The sequence below is a fragment of the Colletotrichum higginsianum genome, chromosome 5, assembly GCF_001672515.1.
Source record: "Colletotrichum higginsianum IMI 349063 chromosome 5, whole genome shotgun sequence".
NCBI classification, from domain to species: domain Eukaryota; kingdom Fungi; phylum Ascomycota; class Sordariomycetes; order Glomerellales; family Glomerellaceae; genus Colletotrichum; species Colletotrichum higginsianum.
The window spans coordinates 941,415-962,875 of record NC_030958.1 but is presented as its reverse complement, the minus strand read 5'-3'; the positions used below and the strand labels follow the sequence as shown (position 1 = coordinate 962,875).

Below are 21,461 nucleotides of genomic sequence, written 5' to 3'. Positions count from 1 at the left end.
TTCGTTCACTTCCATCTACCCTCTCTTAAAACCTCTTCAACCATCACAATTATCTCTCAACAACCACAACCAGAGATTGGAGTTTTGTAAGCTAATGGAGATCCCGCCGAACCACCGTCGACGAGCCAACGGTCTGGGTTCCTCGACCTCATTTTTAAACCTTCTACCATATTCTACACAGTTCATGAACGCCCATGCCACTTCAGGCCTCGCGGGGTTGTGTTCCTAGTTATTGAACGTCGTTGCGGGCAAGCACCGCAGGGCACGAACACGAACGCTCCTGGTTCGTAGCCCGCGGGGCGTCTGAGTGGTGGAACTCAGCAGCACCCAAAGGCGTCAGTCGCAAAGGTCGTGGCAGAGTAGCTCGGCAGAATTGTCAAGATCGAAATCAACCAGGTGAGCTATACCCTCCACTTCGGCGAGTGAACAGACGTATCCCGGTCTTTTAGGGTCAAGTTGACGATGCTCGAGGAGTTTCTGCCCTCTACCGAAGACTTGAACGAGTCCTCCTCCCACTGAGCTCTGGCGCGTACTTCACCGACATTGCAGGTAAAGACTTCAGCATATCAGTCGACGCGAGTGGGCGCACGGCACCTGTGATGGTCGTGCTCGTCAGTTTCCCTCGGACCTCCGGCGACGGTCATGTATTTGACGCGACGGGAAACGGCCACGTCGCCAAAACTACACAGAAGGTATCAACTCCGTGTTCAAGGTTGATCAAGCAAGCAAGATCGCCAAGGGCGTCTCTATCTTCCTCCCACTTCCCATTATCCTGCCGACATGGTTAAAAAGGCACTTTGAGTGTGATTGGCGGACAGGATTAGACATGAGAGTAGAAATAGGACTAAACATAGTCGCTAGGGAAGGATGACTTGAAGGGGGCATTGACGGACCGCTGTACGTAACGTAAAAGGAAAGTGTTCTACTATAGCAGTAGGCAACCAGGGAACCATCTCATCCAGGTACAAATACACAAGGCTCAGGGTAAAGTCACAGGCAAGGCAATTTACATAAACTTGAAACTCTATTTCATCATACTTGTCATATTAATAGTGCTTCTTTCTACGCCCATCTCATGTTTGTTTGCTTCTTGCGCACCTATTGTCGATATTAGCAAAGGAAACGAAGAGGGTAGCTCGTCTTCGGGCAAAAGGTTACTCACGAAAGGTCCCAGCACGGCGACGCCAACCGTGAGCGCGAGGACGGTCGAAATGAGGCTGATTTTGTTGAAGCCCTTGCCGAGGATATCGAACGTGAAGCTGGGGGCTACACGGCTGCCAAACACATCGACGCCATACGCGAAGATCAGGCTGGTGCTCTCCACGATGGTGGGCGAGGTGATGATCTTCTTGACGCCGATGACGTCGCGCTGGTGGGAAATGACCTGCCTAGGATCGATCTCTAAGGCCGGGTGGTACTTGATCAGGCCTTCGGTCTCCATCTCGGCGGGGGTCGGGTCACGTCCCACAGGCCGACGGGGCTCAAGGAGCTGGCGCGGAAGTCCGACAATAGCATGGGACTCGGGGAGGTAGCCGAGGACGTGACGACTGGTGATACCCTGGCGCGTCTGGGTGACGGCCAGGGCAGCGAGGGGAGCAGAGAGAATAAAGGCCTGGCTGATGACCGAGGGGAGAGGGGCGCCAGTAGGAGTGTCAACAGGCTCGGTCGAGGAGAAGTTTGCAGCGTCGCCCAGAGGGCCGCGGTCATCGACGTAGTCACTCTCGTACAGGTCGGAGACTACAATCTGATTGCCCTTGAGAGTTTGTCCAGAGAGGGGCTGGCCAGCATCGTCCTTGAGGGCGTACTCTCCGAAAAAGGTGCACACGAACCAGTTCTCGGCCAGAGTGCATTCGATGTTCTTGTTGCCGTCAATACCTTCATGGGTAGCCGAATGAAGGACAAGACCCGAAACCGAGTCAACAAGGTAGACGTTGAGAGTCAACTTGGCGGCATTGTACGCAGAAACGACGATGGTGTTGGGGTTCAGGTACTTGTATTTGACCGTTCTGTCACCGAGGACGCGTCCGATAGAGGCAATGGGATCATGGACATTGCGCGTGGCAACGTTGACGATCTCGTAGCCAGCAGGGGGGGTAAACTCCCAAGCAACCTGCTCCTTGCCAGTGCCATCCTCGATGATGTAAGTCAGGCCCTTGAGCTCACCCTTGAGGCCGCGGACGACGACGGTCTGGGTCGGCGCCCATTCAGCGGGAACATCACCGATGGCGCCGCCGTAGCCAACGGGGGCAAGCCACGGGCCGGATGCGCTGTCGACAACGACAGCAGATTGAGTCTGAACCCAAGATCCTTGAGGCATGGAATCAACCAGCTTTCCGGTGTCCGTCGTGGCAATCACGTACTCTCCGAAGTAGCCGCGAACAGTGACTTGAGACTTGGCATCCTCAACAAATATTCCCTGGACGTCCCAAGCATCCCATGAAGGGATCTGGGCGGCATGGAGCTTCCAGATAACTTTGCCGTGCTTGCCAATGTCGACGCCGAAAAGCTTGCCTCGTCGAGTTACCAGGATGACGATCTTGTTGAAGCCAAAGGCATCACGGGCGAGCCCTTCCGTCTTGGAGAAGAGCTCGGCTCCGGTAATGCTACTGATCAGGCGCTGGGGAATTGAGGCGAGGTAGTCCGGCAAGTAGGCGAGGTCGTCAAAGTGACGCTTGACACGGTGGATATAGGCGGACAAGACGTTGTCGTGGGCCTCCGCCTCGAGAGTCTTGGCCAGGTCCGCGCTCTCTGGGATCTCGGCGAAAGCTGCAGCCACGCCGCCAGTGAGGCCTTCGGGACGGATCCAGGCCTGCTCTCCGTTGCGGACCAGGACCCAGTCGTCCAAGGTGGTGACGGCGGCACAGCGAACAGCAAAGTTGTCGGCAGCCTTCTTGATGACCTCAGAAACAGCATGGAACGCGGTGATGCTCTCAGAACCTTCCTTGAACGCCCACTTTCCAAGAACAGCGTGGGAGCTTGAGGCTGTCAGGCTAACCTCGTCCGTGGTAATGCGCGTGAACCAAACGTTGGCTCCATCCGAGCTGGTCGAGAAAGCGCCCAAGCCCGGAAGCACAGGCAGCTCATGGTGCTTGGTGACCGCGTTGTTCTTGATGTTGACATGGTAGACCTCGCCCTTGTGGCTGTCGGCAGATCTGCTGTGGACCAAGAAGTGCGGCTCCGCGTTGAGGTGGTGCGGGGCATGAATGGCCACGTCCAGTGTCCTGGGAAACGGCAGCGCAAATTCTTGCTTTGACTTGGTGCCCAGAACGTTGACCTTAAGTTTCGTGTGGTCGCTGTCGAGCCAGGCAACAATGGGAGATGCCGAGTTGGCACCCACAAACATGACGTCCTTCTTGTCCGTGACATCGCCCTTGCTGCCGAGGCTGATGTCGTCGATGCGCTTGCCAGTGAGAGTGTCGTGGACAGACACCCGCACAGCCCACATGCCGTCGGCGCCATAGAGACTAACCACGAAGATCTTCTCGATGTTGTTCGAGACCTGAAGGGGTGTGGTGTTGCTCCCATCCTTGAACTCCCAGACTACGCTGCCGTCGCCGCCATTGATCCTTCTCAGGACCGTAGAGCCATCTTTCTCTTCGAAAAGCGCCAGAACGTCCTTGCGACCATTCTCCGTCAGCTCCATAACTTCGAGGTCCCGGATTTCGCCCGCAAAGTCGATCCACCACGCGTTCCTGCCCGACAAGGCATTCCAGGCGTGCACCGAGTTGCCGTACGCAGACACCACCCAATCCTCGCCTTCGGCAGCACGCAAGTGCCCGCCGCCATACGTAATATCTCCCGTCAGAAACTGGCGCCAGACGACGGCGCCATTGCTGGGGTTGACGGCTCCGAGGACGCCGACATCGCTGAGGGTGTAGAGCAGAGAAGCCTTGTCGTCGCGCCGGGGCTTATGGAACAAGGTGGTCTCCACCTGAGGCACACCGAGGAGTTCGTGGTGGTAATCGACATCGCCGACCTCGTCGATGAACACGGCGCCGACGAGCGATGAAGCTGCTAGTAGCAGCGTCGTAAGGCGCATTGTGATGGGTGGGTGGAGGTTGTGAGCTTGTCGTGGAGATGGACAGCTCCAAAAGTGTGTGAAGGAAGCTGTTCGCACGCCACTTGGCGGGCGCGCAAAGGTGCTGTTACCTGTGGTGTACGTACCTACGTACCTACTTACCTATCTATAAAGGACAGGGTACGTGCTTCCAGTGGTGGGCAGTTTCCCCGTTGGAGGCGGCGGTGGCTGATTGGACAAGTATGGGGGTGGGGGTAGGAAGGTCCGTGCTGGGCGCGCAACATTGGCGGCCGAAAGCTTTCAGAACATCGTCAGGCAGGGCCCTCATCTAACCTTGCGACTTGCATCTTCAAGGACGAACCCGACTCCATTCCTAAGAAGAAGCCCGATAGCTCTCGGTCTCCAAAGCTCTCAACATGGTAACCCCGCCGACACGCTCATTTTTGGCGCAAGCAGTAGCTAACATGTTCAGGCGCGAAATTCGGAAAAGGCGCAGAGCATGCTCTTTCGCTTCCGCGAGGCACAAGCCGCGGATTTGGGCATTATCGACATCGGCCGAACAAGGCGACCAAGAGTGATCACCGAAGTCGATTCGATACCTTCTTGCGAGAAATGGCGCGGCCAGGTGCTCAAGGAGATCTCTCGCAAGGTCTCCAAGATCCAAGACACGGCGCTCAGCGACTACCAGATCCGCGACCTTAACGACGAGATCAACAAGCTCATGCGGGAGAAATACATGTGGGAGGTGCAAATACGGAACCTGGGTGGGCCGAATTACATGCGCGGAGGCGGCAAGATCTACGACGAGCAAGGGCGAGAGATACCGGGCGGCGGCAAGGGCTACCGCTACTTCGGACGCGCAAGAGACCTGCCGGGTGTCAAGGAGCTGTTCGATGCCGCGAGGGCGAAGGCGACGAACGAGAAGCCTCTGGAGACGAGAGATGACTTGCGGAAACAGGTCGATGCCGCCTATTACGGCTACGCGCCAGACGAGGAGGACCCGGAGCTGCTCGCCTACGAACTCGCCAAGGAAGAGGAGGCGTTTGAGCATATGGCGAAGACGGGCAAGCAGCAACTACCCCCGAACTGGGAGCCATTGCCGGGCGACACGGGCGATGGGAAGAGCTGGGAGCTACCAACGCTAGAGGAGGTGCAGGAGGAGTTGATCAACAGGCGGCGGCAGAAATTACTCGACCAGTTATAGCAGCCAAGCCGTGCGCTACCTTTCCGCGCACGATGAGAGCTGCTTGCTTCTGTTGGAGAAGGGATACCGGTCACATTTTTCCAATGCTGCGTGGCTGCTGTACCATATCATAGTACAATGTTTGGGGTTCACTTACGGCCTGTGATGATGGCTGGCGTTCTCGGATGGCTTACGGTTGATCGAATACCAAAAACGACGTTTCTCGCCCACTTTACACTACCTGAAAGACTCTCATTTCAAATCTGTTCAATTGTTGCTTGGCCGCATTCCAGGCGGTGAGTTGCTTCTCACTGTACCTAGGTGTATAGGTATTCACCTGGATGGGCTGGGTTCGGTGAGCTCGGCGAAACTCCGATAAGATAAGAGTACCACGTGACCATCACGAACTTCAATTCGAGCTTCGAAGCTCAACTTTTCGACAGCACGACGACCAGTGACATCCCGCCCATTCCGCGATAGCCCACCGCCAAAATGTCAATGTTTCGTGCCAAGAAGCTCGACCTGGGCTGTTTCGTCAACATCCGGACGATTCGTGACCACACGAAGCGCCAGGTCTTCATGGAGCACGAGCCTGAGAGGTGAGCAAGGACAAAAAGCTGCAGACGAATCGCACGATCAAAAGACTGACGGAACGCGTTTCCCCCCCGTTGTTAGACAAGCCCTCCGCTACATCATCAGGAACACGACGCTCCCTCCCCGCGTGCGCGCCGAGGCGCAGCTCCAATTGGGCCAGATGCACTGCTACACCCGGCCGACGCAGATCCGCAACCGCTGCATCATGGGCGGCAAGTCCAGGGGTATCTTCAGCGAATTCAAGATGACGAGGGTACGTTCAAGAGCTACCCCCTCTATGGCGTCCACTGTTGCGGATTCCCGATGCTAACGTCGACTCCACAGTTCAACTTCCGTATGCAAGCGTACGAGGGCAACCTGCCCGGTGTCAAGAGGGCCAGTTGGTAAACGCGCGAGGAGGCGAGAAGGCGACAAGACTACAAGATCTTCGAGAAGATACGGCGCCGAGGTGCCGCTGTAAAATACAATCGTGTCACGCACGCTCTTCCGGAGGGCGGGAGATGTCTGCGTGCCGGAGGACACTCATAAACAAGTTGGGGGGGTGTCAGGAGTTTTGGTCACATGCCAGGAACCTGAGAAAGGAAATGCATAGATGTATAACACCAAGAAAGAAACGTACAACATCTCCAATCAGATGTAAGTGGGCTTTGAAGAGACCGCAGGCTTCCATGTGATGAACAAGGCAGGAAGGATCAGTGGCCAGGCGCCAGGCGCCCTTACCGTGTTTGTCTGGCGACCAAGATTCTCTCCAGTCTAATATTAGGCTTCATTCTTCCACCCGCAGACCTTTGGCTCTCCTCAGACGGCTCTCCTCAGATCTTGACCTCAAAAGGAAGCCCAGATCCGCCACCTTTCCTTCCGCCTTCACATCGACCTCCCAACACATCCTGTTCCTTCGCAAGTCACTATGTTCCGCCGCCGCTGGTCTGGCCTGCCCCAGGACCCGATGTTCTCATCCAATCTGAAGGATCTTGGGCAAGGGCTCTCTCTCCCCTGTCTAGCAAAGTGTTGCAAAAACTAACATCTCCAGCTACTTCGTCAACGAACAAGACGAGATCCGCAACGTCGATAATCCGAACTACTACTTCAAGTATTACCTCACCAAGAATGGCCGGGTCAACGACCGCCAGCGCTTCCACTTCAACGGTGAGACCAACCTATCGTCGTTCTGTTTCGTTCTTTCCCGCTAACTTTACAATAGAAGCAATTCGCGACATCGTCCACGACCGCCTCGAAAAGGAAGGCCTGAACAAGATTCTCATCCCCTTCGGCACCGAGCCCACATCGCCCCATGTGCCGCTCTTCACCAGCGCCAACCTGGCCACGGCCTCGCGAGTCGTCGTCTTCTTCGGCGAACCCAGCCAGGACCTCGGTATTCTCGCCCTCCGCGTCGCTAATGGGCCCGGCGGCGTCGGCAAGGGCTCCATGGTCTCGGTCGTTCAAGAAATTGGCCGCCAGAAGTCCTCCGCCTCTGACCCTTCCCCGCCCGGCATCGTCCTCGCCAACACGGGCGAGCTCTGGTGGTGGCCCGAGGGGAAGAAGGCGCTGAGCCCCGTCCAGGCCCTCGCCGTCCCGCGGAAGAGCATGGTCCACCACGGCCGCGCCTTCCACCCCAAGATACACTCCGTCCCCAGAAACGAGAGCCCCGAGGCGCACGTTCGGTACGTCCTCGACGAGGCCCTCTCCGTGCTCGTCTCCCCGACGGCCCGCCTTGACATCGTCGGTATCGGCCTGGGCGCCGACCACGCGACCAAGGCTCTCGACAGCCCAGACACCTGGTCCCTTCTCGGCCACCGGATCAACACGCTCTCGCTCCTTGGCAGCACGACCGGTATCGATGAGCTCTCCCACAAGCCGTTCATGGAGTTCCTCCCCCGCCGCGCCCGGGCGTACATCACGGACGAAGCCCCCATCCTCACGCCCCTGGCGCAACCCGGCGGCAACCGCAACACGGCCTCGTTCACGCAGCATGGTTGCACTGTCTACAGCTCCGGAGAGGCCCACTACGTCGAGCGCATACTGATCACCAGCGGCGGCCCGATCCTCGATTGGGTACAGCAAGTCGCTCTGGCGGGCCCCGACTACCGCCACCCGGAGGTCGTCGCCGTCGACCCGCGTATGCCGACCGAGGAGGAGTGGGCTGCCGGCAGTTTCGATGATGCCTGGGAAAAGATGCCCGGCTTCGCGAAGCCGAGCCTTGGATACGCCGTATCGAATGAAGCACACGAGCCTCGCAGGAAGATTCCGGATGGCGACGAGGAGCAGACTAAGGGATTAATCACAAACTAGGGAGGTATGGCGAGTGAAGTTCCGGGACAAGCGCGGTATTAAATGGTGGCGCGGATTGATGGCATCTGGCTCTTCGACGACAGAATGCGTGTGGTTCCTGCAATCAAATCAACATTTTCTAATCTGTTTCGGCGCTCCACGCCCTTACGGCAATTAAGTGGCCGCAATTATCAAGGTTGAGAATAGTACCACAAGTTCTCGGCCGAACTGGCACTTTTGGCATCCAACATCGCAATGGCTGTCAGCCCGTAAGAAGTGATTAGAGATACAGGTGTTGGCTGGTGAGCCCAGTATGCGCTTGGTCACGACCGTAGTCGCCACCCTTGAGCCAAACATCGCCCTCCAATCGGGGCAGATACCCTTCAGCCTCTAAAAGAGGTGTACGCGAACAGATGAACGAGCATTCATATGGTATCATCGAACCTGCAGTGTGGATAGTATAATACACAAACCCCATCCCGTTGCCACTGCATATTTTACATCAGTAGCCGTCACAGGCTACACCTGTAGCAGAGATGCCAGCCCGGCGGCAGGCGGCTCGGCCTGCACCAGCAGCTCCCTCGTACGCCGGATCCTCTCCGCGACGACCTTCTCCTCCGCCACCCACCTGCTTACATCGTCCGTCTCGGCGGCCCCGCTCCAGAAGCCGAAGACGGACTTGGCGGGTGCCGCCTTGCCCCTCGCCTCCTCCTCCCGGGCCAGCCTCGCCACCATGGTGGACCAGTTCTGTAGCCCCGTGCTGAGGCACTCGCGGCACGTCTGCCGGGCCTCCTTGTCGCCGCCCAAGGGGCCGACTTTGCGAAGCTGCTCCTCGGCGAGGTCGACGGCGTCCCGCGTCCATGCGAGGCCCTCCTCGCGGTTCGCCTTGGAGTCCTTTGTCGCGTACAGGATCTCGCCGATGTACAGGTTCAGGCCGGCCTCCTCGCAGAGCTCCTTGGGGTGTCTCCAGGGTGGACGGGTGCCGTCGTCGGGCGGCGAGGGGTACACCGGCGCCTTACTGAGATTCCAGACCTTCTGCCACAGCGTGCCGGGCGTTTCGGCGGGGCGTTCCTGGCCCGGGAGGGGCACTTGCGGAAGGGCGCGACGGGCGCGGAGGACGGAGACGAAGATGGGCAGCGCAGCGTTCACGTCGCCGTTGCGGGCCTTATGCAGGGCAATCGACGTGAGGACGTTCAGGACGTTCTCAGACGGCAGCGTCGTCTTGTCGTTGATGGTGTACGTACGAGGGTCGACGAGGGGCGGCGAGCTCGGCGTCGTCTCGGTCGCCAGGGACAGGGCCCACTGGTACATCCTATCGGCTGCGTCGGGCAGGTGCTTGTAGTCGAGGAAGGAGGCATACCTCAGGGCGGCGTCCATCTTCTGGCGGTTCGTGAAGCCCTTGGTGGTGAGGACACGCAGGTAGTGGTTCTCGGCGGGCTCGTAGGCGACTTCGCAGTCCTCCTCGTTCGGCGCGCTCTCGGCACCTGCGGGGATCGGTTTCGGATGCGGGTTTGAGGGGCCGCGGACGACCTCTGGCGGGAAGATGATGTTCCTCGTCGTGTCCCTGACCCAGCCGTCCAGCTGCTCCGAGGCCTGCGCCAGAAGCATCAACATCTCGTAGTAGCCCCTCCTCCAGTTCTCGCTCTTGGCCGTCAGGTCCTTCCCGGCGCTTCCGACACCGTCAATTGATAGAGGCTCTTCCAGTAGCTCCCTGATGCCGGCGCCGTCGATGTTGGGGTCCTCCAGCCTTTTGAGCATGGCCCTGCACGACACGAGGACTTCGACCCAGTTCACGTCCCTATTCTGGCTGTCCTTTGCAGCATCCTTGGCGCCGCGCACGCCCATTCTCGTCAGGAACGACCACTCGTGCGGCGTCGGGTGGTCCTTCTCGAGGGCCTCCTGGTTCAGCAGGAAGACGATGGCGAAGATGCACAGGGCGCCGCCCCAGATGGAAACGTTATAGCGGAGGAACAAGCGGCCCTCGTAGCGGAGCCATTGTTTCTTTTCGGTAGTAAAGTAGCGGACGCGGGGCCGCGGGGACGTCACGGGGATCGAGAGAAAGGGGAGTTGCGGGCGGCTGCGCGAGGTCAGGGATGTGTTGCTCGTGAAGGGCCGGGTGGTCTGGAGGCGGAAGAGCCTCTGGAGGAGGATTCGGCGGAGAGCTAGGCGCTGGCGCATCGTGGCTGCGGGCCGGGGAGGGGAAGGAGGTCGATTATGCGTCGGATGTACTCATATATCTCGGCGATTCGTTGGTTGTACGACTTCGGGGTTCAAGTTTCGTGGCGCTCTGTTCTTGGGGTTTCGAGGGGTGGAAGGTGGTAGGTACTACCGACAACCTCAAGCTTTGGGAGCCGGGGAAGCTGTCGGTCGGACAAGATTCGATGCCGATGTGGAGACGGAACCTGGCGGTAGCGGAAATGACATCTGGTATAAGTGTTGCCAGCTGGTTACAATAACCGTCGGTGGGTGGTTGTTCCGCAAAAAAGCAGAATTACGGCTTTTGATTGGCCACTCACCTGGTCGACGACTTTTTTCTCCCTTCACCTTGAACACGCTGACGGTTTTCGCGAATGAGACCCATTGTTGATGAGAGGGTGTCTTATTAGTATTCGTTCATGTGTAAGACTGGCCGAGTTGAGGGCCATTCGATAGACACACCGGACCTCATCATATTCTCTTGATTCATCCCTCTACATGATGAGCAAGCGAGGTTGAGCATGTCTTCATTCTTCTCCCGAGCGGCATCAAGTCCGCACGCACAACTCGCTGCCACGGCAGTCTTGTCTGGTGCGACTGTGGCATGTCTTATCCTTGGATACCAAGCATTCGAAAGAAAAGAGCGCATTGAGGACTTGAAGAAGTCCATCCCCTCGTCTTCTGAAGAAGCGGCAAAGGTGCGTCACGTTGTCTTACTTATCCATATATATATACATATCTGCTCGTTGCGAACACATGAGACTAATAGCCGCAGCTCACCCAGTTCGGCGCCGCATCTCCCCCCATTGACAAGGAGGATGCACGCAACCAGGCTCTCGCGAGGAGGGCGCAAGCCGGCGACTTTGACGAAGAACTCATCCTGGAGCAGCTGGCCCGCAACAGGGTATTTCTGAAGGACGAGGGCCTGCAGAAGCTCCGAAAATCATTCGTCATCGTCGTTGGCTGCGGCGGCGTCGGCTCGCACTGCACCGCTGCCCTCGCCCGCTCCGGCGTCTCCAGGATCCGTCTCATCGACTTCGACCAGGTCACTCTCAGCTCGCTCAACCGCCACGCCGTCGCCACCCTCGCCGACGTCGGCATCCCCAAGGTCCAGTGTCTCTACCGCCGCCTCATCGCCATTGCCCCCTGGGCCAAGTACGAGCTCAAGAACCAAAAGTTCGAAAAGTCGGCCGCCGAGGAGCTCCTTGCCCCCTGGGCCGAGGACGGACAGAAGCCGGACTACGTTGTCGATGCCATCGACAACATCGACACCAAGGTTGCCCTGCTCAAGTACTGTCACGACAACGAGATCCCTGTCATCTCCAGCATGGGAGCCGGTGCCAAGGGCGATCCTACTCGTGTCAACGTCGGCGACATCGGAGCCAGCACGGACGACGGACTCTCGAGAGCTACGCGCAGAAAGCTGAAGCTGCAAGGCGTCACTGGCGGAATCCCCGTTGTCTACTCGACTGAGGTGGCTGGCGAGGGCAAGGCCGCTCTCCTGCCGCTGTCCGAGGAAGAGTTCAAGAAGGGCACTGTCGGCGACCTCAGTGTGCTGCCTACCTTCAGAGTGCGGATCCTCCCTGTCCTCGGAACCATGCCCGCAGTCTTTGGCTACGTCGTTGCAAACCACGTCATTCTCAGCATCTCTGGTAAGCCTCCTTGCCTGCCCAGCGTCGGATTTTTGTACACAAACTGACCAGCGTTCAGGCTACCCCCTTGACTACGTCCCGGCCAAGAACCGCGACAAGCTCTACACGGACATTGTGGCATTCGTGCAGGGCTCGGAGACAAGAATAGTGCACCACCGGTACGGAATCGAGGAGTCCAGGGGCCTCCGCATCCCCATTTCCCTCGGCGACGCGGCGTTCCTGGCTGAGGAGCTGTGGAAGGGACGCAGCGCCGTCACCGGCCTCATCAACAGACTTGTGCTTGTGCGGTGGCGGAGACCCGAGGGCCCGACAAAGCTGCGCATCGGCGAGGGTGCCGAGGAGCAGAAGTGGTCCAACATCCGCTTCCGCGACCTCGTCTGCATGACGAGGGACGAGGCGCTCCGCCACGAGAAGGAGTACCTCAAGAAGGACGACACGAAGCTGGAGGATCTGTACGATGCCGAGGTGATTGCCCGGATCGAGGAGAGATTGAAGGAGGCTGTCGAGGTTGAAAAAGATAGGCTGTGAATATCTGTGGGAGAACAGCGCATGTCACGAATAAACAGTCAAGAAGTTGGAGAACGCACTTGAGATCATATATCATCCAGGCATCAAAGCCGCTACAAGGGGCGCTGTGGCTGTAGGTGGTGCGTCGGTGTGGCGGTGCTTATAGAGTGGAGAACAGGGAACGGGCCCAAGGCTACTTCTGCGTCGCGTCAGGTCGCGCTCTCTTTCTGTGTCCTTCATCACCTCACTGGGATATTTTGCCGACTGCCAACTTGGGCTTTGCGCGACAGCGAGCATTTCTTACCTCGGACTTCTCGCCTCGTCAGTATCATGCAATGAATGGTATCGTCGCTGAATGGCAAATGCGATCTTGCATCTCCAAGCGCGCCATCATGACCGAGGCAAGAAGTGAGTGGCCTGAGATACCTGCCAGAAGACCAAACAGCTGACAGTATTGCAGACCTTCTTGACAAGAAGACTCTTGATTTGCAGCCGTATCTTTAGACGTCTTTTCGAGTATCTCCACGCCGTCTTCAACGGGATCTTGTCTGTGCAGACAACCAGCTCTGCGTACTGGTTCGAGTCCATGCATCTTATCTCGAGTGAGATATGGGAGAGACACGAATGCTTTGAGCAACAAGATCCCCCTTTCCAACGACGTATTCACTCTCCTGGATTCTGAATGCCTTGGTTTGGGTCTGCTGTTGGGGTCTTGTGATTTCTTTTCCATTTGCCTGTTTGCTTGACGCTTAGTAGGAGTCGAAATACCCCTCCCATCACCCCAACCACCGCCAGCCTGCGATGATGATAACTTTCACATCAAGGTTACGGGATCATCAGTGCCGCGGTTCTGCGAAGAGCCCTCCACGCGATGACAAGACCAGCACCAAAGAACAGAGATCTGAGCAGGCGCCATCTGGGGGTTCCCCCAGCATGGATGTCATCGTTGCGCCGCTTCACGGCTGGCGCTCGTTCCTGGGATCTCGTGCCGCAATGACGACAATTTGCAAAAGTCTAGAAGCAAAGTTCCTCGGGCCACGGCCTCACTCCCCCAAGAGTGTGGTTCGCCCTCAGAACACGCTCATGATAGGACGTATATAGTTTTCAATCGGAGCTGGCCGGTAAGTCGACCCCTAAGATCGTCGGATAGTTGATCTGTTGCTAATGTGGACGTACAGATCTCAGGACCGCCTGCCAAGCGGTGGCGCAGCGAGAGAATATAGAATTGCCCGGTGATGACACGAAGTCCAAATAAGCCAAAGTTGCAGACAGCACGAGGGCACATCCAGTCACCATGGCGGAGTCCCATCGGCCGTTGTCCGTGAGAACATGAGAGAGCTAATCTGAGGGCAATTCTACGGTCGGAGTATGGTGCGTCAGTCAAGTGATTTGATGCTGGGGATTATGAAAGGCTTCCTTCAGTTAGGATTGGGTGTTGAGTCTCCTAAGCTGTAGGTGGAATATACCAGCTTAGAATGGACTGCTTAATTTCTGGAGCGTTTGGCATGATGTTCGTTGAAGAATCCCGCTTGAGTTTCCTCAAAATCGCCATGTTGCTCGTGTATCCCCGCTGCTCCAGATTAGCGGCCCCGCAAGCCGCCGCAAACGGTGACTCGATGACTTTCTGCGCCGGCGAATCACAGTTTGAGCCGAAGCCGGCTTCCGTATCGCCCGTGTCTCACTCCATCATGAGCTGGTCCAACCCATATTGTGTCTTCGAGCCGCGGAGGTTTCCCGATTGCTACTTCTTGCATGATCCCCTTTCTTCTTTTCCATCCATCTTCAACGGCATCTTGGCCGCGCCTGGTGTTGAATAGGACCTGAGCCAAGACGACCGAGATTCGGCGCGAATCAACCTACTACCAAAGTCTACCATTGTTGGCGGACGAGTAATCAACCTCTGGTCTTGTATCAAAGAAACCATCTGGACTTTCAGGTTCTCTCCGCCATGGACCCGGCCATCGCCGCCCTGCTCGAAAAGAGCGCCGCCGACGGCATCCCCTTCCGAGCGCGCGCCAACCACGTTCACCACCCCTTGGCCAAGACCTTTCACTCGCTGCCGGAACTCTACATCCAGCCCGAGTCGCTCGCCGGGATCTAAAAGGTCGTCGACCTCGCCCGCCGGCACCGCCGCCGCCTCGTCACCGTCGGCTGCGGCCACTCGGCCTTCCACATCACCTGCACCTCAAGCTGGCAGCTCAACCTCGACCACTACGCTCGCGTTCTCTCCACCGACGCCTCCACCGGCCTCGCCGTCGTCCAGAGCGGCATCCGCCTGCACTCCCTGTGCGACGAGCTCGACCGGAGGGGTCTGGCCATGCCGAACCTCGGCAGCATTAACCAGTAGTCCATCGTCGGCGCCATCTCCACCGGCACCCACGGGAGCAGCCTCGCCCACGGCCTTATGTCCGAGGACGTCGTCGCCCTTAAGATCACCCTGGCCGATGGCCGGACTAAATCCTGCTCCGCCGACGAGAACACGGCGCTCTTCCGCGCCGCACTGCTTTCCCTCGGCGCGCTGGGCGTCATCACCGAGGTCACCTTCCGCGCCGTGCCGGCCTTCACGCTGCGGTGGACGCAGACCATCGACGCCGACCGCGTGATGCTGGACGCGTGGACCAAGGGGGCCCTGTGGACGCAGAGCGAGTTCGTGCGCGTATGGTGGTTCCCCTACACCCGCCGGGCGGTGATCTGGAAGGCGGACAAGACAGACGAGTAGCACGTCGAGCCGCCCCGGCGGAACTACGACGGCCCGCTGGGCTATTACGTCTACCACAACCTGCTGTACCTCGCGCAGCTCGTCCCGCGGATCCTCCCGTGGGTCGAGTGGTTCGTCTTCGGCATGCAGTACGGCTTCCGCGACGGGTCGACCGTCTCCGCCGTCCAGCCCAGCCGCGAGGCGCTGCTGATGAACTGCCTCTACAGCCAGTACGTCAACGAGTGGGCTATCCCGCTGCACAAGGGCACGGAGGCTCTCCGCCGTCTGTCGTCGTGGTTGAACCACCTCGGCCCGGCCGACCCGGATTACGTCCCGCACGGCATACCCTTCTCGGCCGCCGGGCTCTTCGTCCACGCGCCGGTCGAGGTGCGCGTGAAGACACGTCGTCGTCGTCGTTGTCGTCGGACCCGCGCCGGCGGCCCCACGCTGTACCTCAACGCGACGCTCTACCGGCCGTACCACGCGGACCCGCCGTGCCGGGAGCGCTACTACGAGGCGTTCGAGTGGCTGATGAGAGACCTCGGCGGGCGGCCGCACTGGGCCAAGGACTTCGTCGTCAGCGGCGGGATGGTGGAGGCGCTGTACGGCGAGGACTTTGCGCGGTGGCGGTCCGTTCGGGACGAGGCGGATCCGGAGGGCATGTTCATCGGGCCGTGGCACCGCGAAAAGGTGCTCGGCGAGGGCCCAAGGCCCGCGCTGGAAGAGGTCGAGGTCGAGAGGGCGCGGCGCAGGGGGGCGGGCTGAGGGTCGCCGGCCTCGTGGGAGAGCCGCGGTAATGCGATATCGAGAGACGGGCCGGCATGACGATCCGCGCACCCGATCTCTGTACGATGACACGACGGTCGATGTTTTCGCCCTGGTGGGGTAAGCCACTAACCACATGCGAGTCTAGATCCAGATATTGATATTTCAGGAGGGAGGGAGCAAGACCAACGGCCAAGGTGATCGGTCACACGGATCAACGGCCATCGATGCGAGACGGATGATTACGGGGCCCCAATGCTCCAAACCAGGGGTAGATACGGGTCCTCGGATCTTTCGTAGAAGCATACATCTCCCATTCGCGATGGGACGCTCGACCGTCTAGCCTGCAGAGCCGCAACGCAACGACATCCCTGGTCCCAGTCAGCTTCCACCTCCCACTCCAAGGGAGTATCATGTTGAGTATTCCCTGTGCCAGGCGATGTTCACACATGCATTTCTCTCCCCACGTAGTCTCCCTGAGGAGTCTCGTGCTCGGCGCTGGTAGGGGGGAGAACTCCGCATCCCCACAGACTGCCAGTACTTCCAATGCTTCACAAGTTTGGCCTTTAGCCTTTGGCCTCTTTCTGATCACGACGTCTTCGTGTGCTTTTCTCTCCGTATGTAAACCCGTGATGCGAGCCTAACCTGTCGCCGACGACGGCTGCTTCAGCCCGTGGGCGCGCGGCTGTTTTCACTTGGTCATGCCATTGGAGCAGGGCGTCCTATCCAAAGCCGTGCTGGTCTCACTCCCACACCCCGATCCTTCTATTCTCGGTTTTACCATCCGTCATCTGGGGGAAGGGAGGACGACCTCGCGGGGGCGATGGTCGTCGTCGAGGCCACGCACCGGCTCGGGGCGGTTTATCTAGCACGACGCGGTTGTCATCATGCGCGAGGGTAGGGTCTTCGAGGTGGCGGACCAACCCGAGGGAGCTGCTGGATCGGCCATGGCTGTTCAGGAGCCGCGGGAAAGTCGTGGGGCCTGATGCTGTTGGTCTCGAGGTGGAGCGTATGGATTTCTTCTGTTTGTCCATCAGGCACAGACGAAGCATATCACAGGAACGTGTAGCAAAGAAGCTCGGAGCACCTGTCGCTTACATCTCTTCTCGTCGTCCTGGCGTCCTTCTATCATTTCCGTGGTTCTGGAGGCCATTTGAGACCTCGGAGAGATTACAGAAGCCATCACAGCTAGAATCGAGGGGTAGGGAAGAAACGAAAGTATGCAGTAGAGAGGTCTCACTCGGAGACTGCCGCTGATTCCGTGTCACCCACGCTCCAGGCCCCCCCAGTTCCTCTGGGCTGTATGCACCCAGCTTTCCTCGTCACTCACGGCGCGCATGGCGCCTCATACTCCATACACCCCAGCCGAACAAAAGAGCCCCCCAACCCCGCATCACTCGGGTCCAATACCAGCGGGAAAAGAGCCAACAAAAACCTCCAAGTACACCGGCGGCACGAACGGGCGAGTGTTGGGGCAGAGTAATGGATGGAAAATGGGCGTTTGTTGCCCAACCGTTGCCCAAGCGGTTCGCGGTTGCGATCGGCGCCTCGCCCTCCAGAGTCTCAGCCCAAAACAAAGCACGGCGAGTACACAGTTTTGACCGTTGACAGGTCCGCTGACAGGTCCGCTGATAATCAGATTGTATTGGAGTTCCGGATTGCTATGGCTTTTAAATAAAAGTGAGAATAGCAAATGGCTCATCAGCCTCGAGTGCGCCGTCCTACGCTGCCCCCGGTGATCCCCAAATCGTTTAGAAACCAGAATAGATACGTAGCTCGTGATGTAGGGAAATAACCCAATTTGACCAGTAGATCCTTTCGAAACAGATCGTATACAGACAGTGTGCCGTGAGGCTTGGAGTGTTGTTTTCTCGTAAACAAATGAAGAAAATGGGTATTTTTATCCAACTCAATGGGACTGCGCCGTCTCTTCCATACGAGGACCGGCAAGAGTGCAGCTTTTGTGACATAAAACACCAAGGCGTCCATGTCGTGTCGTGAAGAAGAGAAGAGCAACCAACGCCTTGAAAAATCAAAACGACGAGCCGTGAGGCATTCCAGTCTTGTCCAGCCGCGAGGCCCTCCGTCTTAAGACTGCTGACAATCCCCCCACCCCCTCCTTTTCACACGACCTAATGCATAGACAGCTCTGCCATAATCGTGGCTTGGTTTGACACGGTATCCCGCGGTGCTGTGTGTTCCCGCTTTAGAAGAGGCGTCCGCGCCCATGTCTCGTTGCCAGCATGTCGTGATTGTGTGATCGTCGTGTAAACATTATCTCCCATTCTGGCGCAGAATCGTAGGAGAGCTCGGTCTGATTTTCATCGACATTCGACCGCCCCCTGTGCAAGCCCGCACGGGGATAGCGTGTGTGGCTGGTGTTTTCTTGTCGAGGAACAAGAGGTGTATAGCTCGAGTGGCGGGAAGCTTAGTGTCGGTGGCGGCGAGAGCTTTCGTGACCGTGACGATGACCGTGAGAGTGGCCGTGGCGGTGTGATGAATGGTGGCCCTCCCGATGCCTCGACGAGGAACCGCTGCCGCTCCGTTCGAGCTCGCGTTCCATTTCCTCGACGCGTGCTCTATAACCGCGTACAATCTCTTTGATATGCCTTATCCGATCGAAGTCGAGTTCCAATTCGTCCAGTTGGCGAAGAAGCTCGTGGTACCGTTGGATTTCGGCATCTGCTCCTTCAATCAGGTTCCCGGCTCGATCGAACTGGGCCATGGTGAACATCTGGCTCTGCTCGCTGAGGTACACGATCTGCTGCTCGATCTGGCCCATGACGCGATCAAAATACCGTCCTAGTGCCGCCAACGACGTGCTGTCCAGCAGCAGCAGGCCCTGACTTGATGCGCGACTTGCTGCGCGCGACGAGCTCGAACCGCCACCACCTCCTCCACCAGCCCCCTGACCCAGAGCAGCCTGTCCCTGGCGTAGCAGCTGTATTTCTTCATAGCTCAATCCCAGTTGCGTGTCAGGCACCGCATTGGCTTGGGTGGTCGACATGGCTCGGTGCAGCGCACCGTGCGCGGATGTTTGGTTGCAGCAAGGCTCTAGCGGTGAGGGGATCGCGCGTCGGTGGGATGTCTAGGATGGATGATACGCGATTGCCGTTGCGGCGATACGGCGGCGACAGCGGCGACGGGTTTCGGACTCTTGTCCCTGTCGGAGGTGGGGTTCGAGGGAGAGGAAAGGAGGGGTTCGACGGCAATCCGGGGCGCGAGAGAGAGGTGTGCGGCTGTGGACGCGGATGCAACGAATGGCATGAAGTATTGTTGCTCGGAGCAGTGAACTGTATGGGCCTTTGTCTGGGCGGTCGTAGCGCGCACAAAGTCATGATATCGTAGAAGCGACGGAGATCATGGCTGGTGGTACATCAGGCTGGGGGCTCTGTACGAGCGAATTGAGTTCGGAATTGCTCTGCCGGTGGCGGCTCCAATGTTGCGAAAGCCCCAATATGTCGTAGAATAAAATGGTGACAGCGGTTGTTGTAGGCAAGGCGGATTTCAAAAGAGTGTCGTCGAGGCGCGAAGGCAAAAAGTACGGTGTCTTGAAGGTCGGAGAAGTAGGGAAAAAAGAGGGAGAGCGTCGGTGTTGGAAGTCGGGGGGGGGGTTTGGTGATACACAACCGGTGAGCTCGCACCCTCCACCACCGCGATGCCTTGTTAGTTGTTACCCGCACAGGTCTCGGGTTGGTCGCCCAGACTCAGACCCAGGCCAAAGGTCTCGGCCGCTTTGACTTGTTGGGGAGGAGAAAGAGCGCAAAGGCGCCAGCGCAGATGGCTCGCGAACGGGATGGCCCCTAATGACGGCACACAGCTTTGTGTATGTGGGTGGGAAAGAAGTCGAGTTATCCAGCCCGGCCGTGGTTATAGGTAGGGTGGATGTCTCTTCTCTTCCCCGACGCAATGGGAGAAGCTCGGTATCACTATCAGCTGACGGCCGATCTCTCCCCACGCTTTTGGGACGGCGGCACGGCTAGTGGCAGCGGCAATGTATTGTCGAGAATCGCGGGAAGCAATTTTGGTGAAAAGCGCGTTGGATGAGGAGGGGACTTGTGCCCAAGAGACTGATGCCAGTTGTGCTCTCCTCTTCTCACACGGTCCCAGTCGCGAATCGTAGCCCCAGACGAGACAGACAGGAAAGTTGAGAGTGGTGGGTGGACCAAGTTTCCGCTGTGGTGGGATTGCGAGATTATGGCCTTCCTATTTCGACGGAAGGCTAACAGGCTCGTGATGATGGATTGCGGGAGGGTGTGATGGCAGGGACGATGAGATATAATGAGATATAATGAGATGGCGATCTCGACCCAAGACACTCCGCGGCGAACGCTATCGCTTTTGAGGGGTTCGCAGGTGATGAATTGTTGACTGAGCGAACGAGGTGAGAGGCAGGACGAGGGAGATTGGTGATGTCGAGCAGAACGACAGTGACGATGTTTATTGAATAATTGCAAGTATCCGTCGGTATCTAAGTTGGCAGATGCAAAAGTACATCACCGGGTTGTTATGGGTGGTTCGGTTGGTAGCAAAGGTACCTTCTGTTCTCGCAATTCTCCTGAGAAATCCAAGTACCTACTACGAACCTACGAAGATACCTGTCTAGTACCTGCCCTTAGCTCGGTGTGACGAGGATGGGCCGGACCTTCCCAGGGTTTTGTTCGGCCTTGTCCATTTTGCCTTCTTTGCAATTGGTAGGCGCTTCCCAAATTGCAGTTTCCAGTTTGCAGCTTCTGGTAGCTTACAACTTCAGGCAAGTGCTACCTCCAGTTGGTACCCAGGGAGGCAGATAGGCAGGTAGGTAGGCAAGGTATGGTACCCAGGTAGGTACTGATCGACTTCCATCTTGCATCCTCCCTTGTCCACCTTCACTCTTTGCGGTGATGCGATCGTGCATTTCCTCTTTTCCCCATCCCCCCCTCGACATGCTTGCCACGAACAATTGGGCGCTCTTAGTGCCTTTTAGCTGCTCTGTCCAAAACAGACACTACCTTTTTCCACCACCCACCCAGCATAGCCGCCGCCGGAGAATCCAAACAGCTGCAACTCGTTCTTCTATTGTTCTGTACCAAGCTCGATGACGCTCCGTGGGGATACCCAGGCGGTCAGTGCTCGCATCGAGTGCATGGTACTGCGCTGGCTGCCGCAGAGACGGCAGCTTCACCCGGTCCTCCCGCCGACCTCCCGGGGAATGCGGCTTGCAACTTTTAGACGACGCCGTAACCGACCGCCGGCCGGACAGGTCGCAGACATGCCACCTCTACAACCTCTGACCTTGTTTCAATCCAATAGCATCTGCGTCTTTCTTCTCAAGCCTTGCTTTCTCTGGCGAGATAGAGAAGGCCGGGGGCGGCGGGCGTGAATCGAATCAAGCAACATGCGACTGGGCGGCGAAGACCAAACGAAGTCATACCGCGTATGTATGCATATGCAGATGAACGAGCCGCCAGATTGCGAAGAGACGAACATCGCCTCGATTCATTCGCGTGTTCTTCAAATTGCCCCGAACCGAGGAATTTAAAACACATGGGGTTCGACGTCACCGCGGTTCCAACAGTCCTCAACGCCCCCGTCCGTCTG

The 21,461-nt window shown here is 57.9% G+C and overlaps 9 protein-coding genes across 9 annotated transcripts; 6 read left to right on the top strand and 3 right to left on the bottom strand.

Annotated features, from left to right (window-relative positions):
- Nucleotides 1–1,062: 1,062 nt before the first annotated feature.
- CH63R_07231 (Duf1620 domain containing protein) lies at nucleotides 1,063–4,039 on the bottom strand (the record flags this gene model as incomplete). The annotated part of the gene is made up of 2 exons (XM_018302206.1): nucleotides 1,063–1,098; nucleotides 1,163–4,039. 2 exons carry the CDS (start codon nucleotides 4,037–4,039, stop codon nucleotides 1,063–1,065), a joined length of 2,913 nt encoding a protein of 970 aa, XP_018156984.1.
- A 395-nt stretch (nucleotides 4,040–4,434) lies between these two features.
- On the top strand, nucleotides 4,435–5,222 carry CH63R_07230 (Pre-mRNA-splicing factor ISY1; the record flags this gene model as incomplete). The annotated part of the gene is made up of 2 exons (XM_018302205.1): nucleotides 4,435–4,437; nucleotides 4,491–5,222. The coding sequence occupies 2 exons, from the start codon at nucleotides 4,435–4,437 to the stop codon at nucleotides 5,220–5,222; spliced, it is 735 nt and encodes a 244-aa protein (XP_018156983.1).
- Nucleotides 5,223–5,693: 471 nt separating this feature from the next.
- CH63R_07229 (Ribosomal protein S14p/S29e) lies at nucleotides 5,694–6,182 on the top strand (the record flags this gene model as incomplete). The annotated part of the gene is made up of 3 exons (XM_018302204.1): nucleotides 5,694–5,800; nucleotides 5,877–6,048; nucleotides 6,120–6,182. The coding sequence occupies 3 exons, from the start codon at nucleotides 5,694–5,696 to the stop codon at nucleotides 6,180–6,182; spliced, it is 342 nt and encodes a 113-aa protein (XP_018156982.1).
- A 520-nt stretch (nucleotides 6,183–6,702) lies between these two features.
- CH63R_07228 (Arb2 domain-containing protein) lies at nucleotides 6,703–8,084 on the top strand (the record flags this gene model as incomplete). Its single annotated transcript, XM_018302203.1, has 3 exons — nucleotides 6,703–6,743; nucleotides 6,826–6,941; nucleotides 6,997–8,084. 3 exons carry the CDS (start codon nucleotides 6,703–6,705, stop codon nucleotides 8,082–8,084), a joined length of 1,245 nt encoding a protein of 414 aa, XP_018156981.1.
- Nucleotides 8,085–8,582: 498 nt separating this feature from the next.
- On the bottom strand, nucleotides 8,583–10,241 carry CH63R_07227 (uncharacterized protein; the record flags this gene model as incomplete). The annotated part of the gene is made up of 1 exon (XM_018302202.1): nucleotides 8,583–10,241. The coding sequence occupies one exon, from the start codon at nucleotides 10,239–10,241 to the stop codon at nucleotides 8,583–8,585; it is 1,659 nt and encodes a 552-aa protein (XP_018156980.1).
- A 539-nt stretch (nucleotides 10,242–10,780) lies between these two features.
- Nucleotides 10,781–12,439, top strand: CH63R_07226 (ThiF family protein; the record flags this gene model as incomplete). Its single annotated transcript, XM_018302201.1, has 3 exons — nucleotides 10,781–10,957; nucleotides 11,029–11,911; nucleotides 11,970–12,439. The coding sequence occupies 3 exons, from the start codon at nucleotides 10,781–10,783 to the stop codon at nucleotides 12,437–12,439; spliced, it is 1,530 nt and encodes a 509-aa protein (XP_018156979.1).
- A 1,927-nt stretch (nucleotides 12,440–14,366) lies between these two features.
- Nucleotides 14,367–14,765, top strand: CH63R_07225 (D-arabinono-1,4-lactone oxidase; the record flags this gene model as incomplete). Its single annotated transcript, XM_018302200.1, has 2 exons — nucleotides 14,367–14,441; nucleotides 14,523–14,765. The coding sequence occupies 2 exons, from the start codon at nucleotides 14,367–14,369 to the stop codon at nucleotides 14,763–14,765; spliced, it is 318 nt and encodes a 105-aa protein (XP_018156978.1).
- A 57-nt stretch (nucleotides 14,766–14,822) lies between these two features.
- On the top strand, nucleotides 14,823–15,881 carry CH63R_07224 (Sugar 1,4-lactone oxidase; the record flags this gene model as incomplete). The annotated part of the gene is made up of 2 exons (XM_018302199.1): nucleotides 14,823–15,074; nucleotides 15,138–15,881. 2 exons carry the CDS (start codon nucleotides 14,823–14,825, stop codon nucleotides 15,879–15,881), a joined length of 996 nt encoding a protein of 331 aa, XP_018156977.1.
- Nucleotides 15,882–18,309: 2,428 nt separating this feature from the next.
- On the bottom strand, nucleotides 18,310–18,888 carry CH63R_07223 (uncharacterized protein; the record flags this gene model as incomplete). Its single annotated transcript, XM_018302198.1, has 1 exon — nucleotides 18,310–18,888. One exon carries the CDS (start codon nucleotides 18,886–18,888, stop codon nucleotides 18,310–18,312), a length of 579 nt encoding a protein of 192 aa, XP_018156976.1.
- Nucleotides 18,889–21,461: the final 2,573 nt, after the last annotated feature.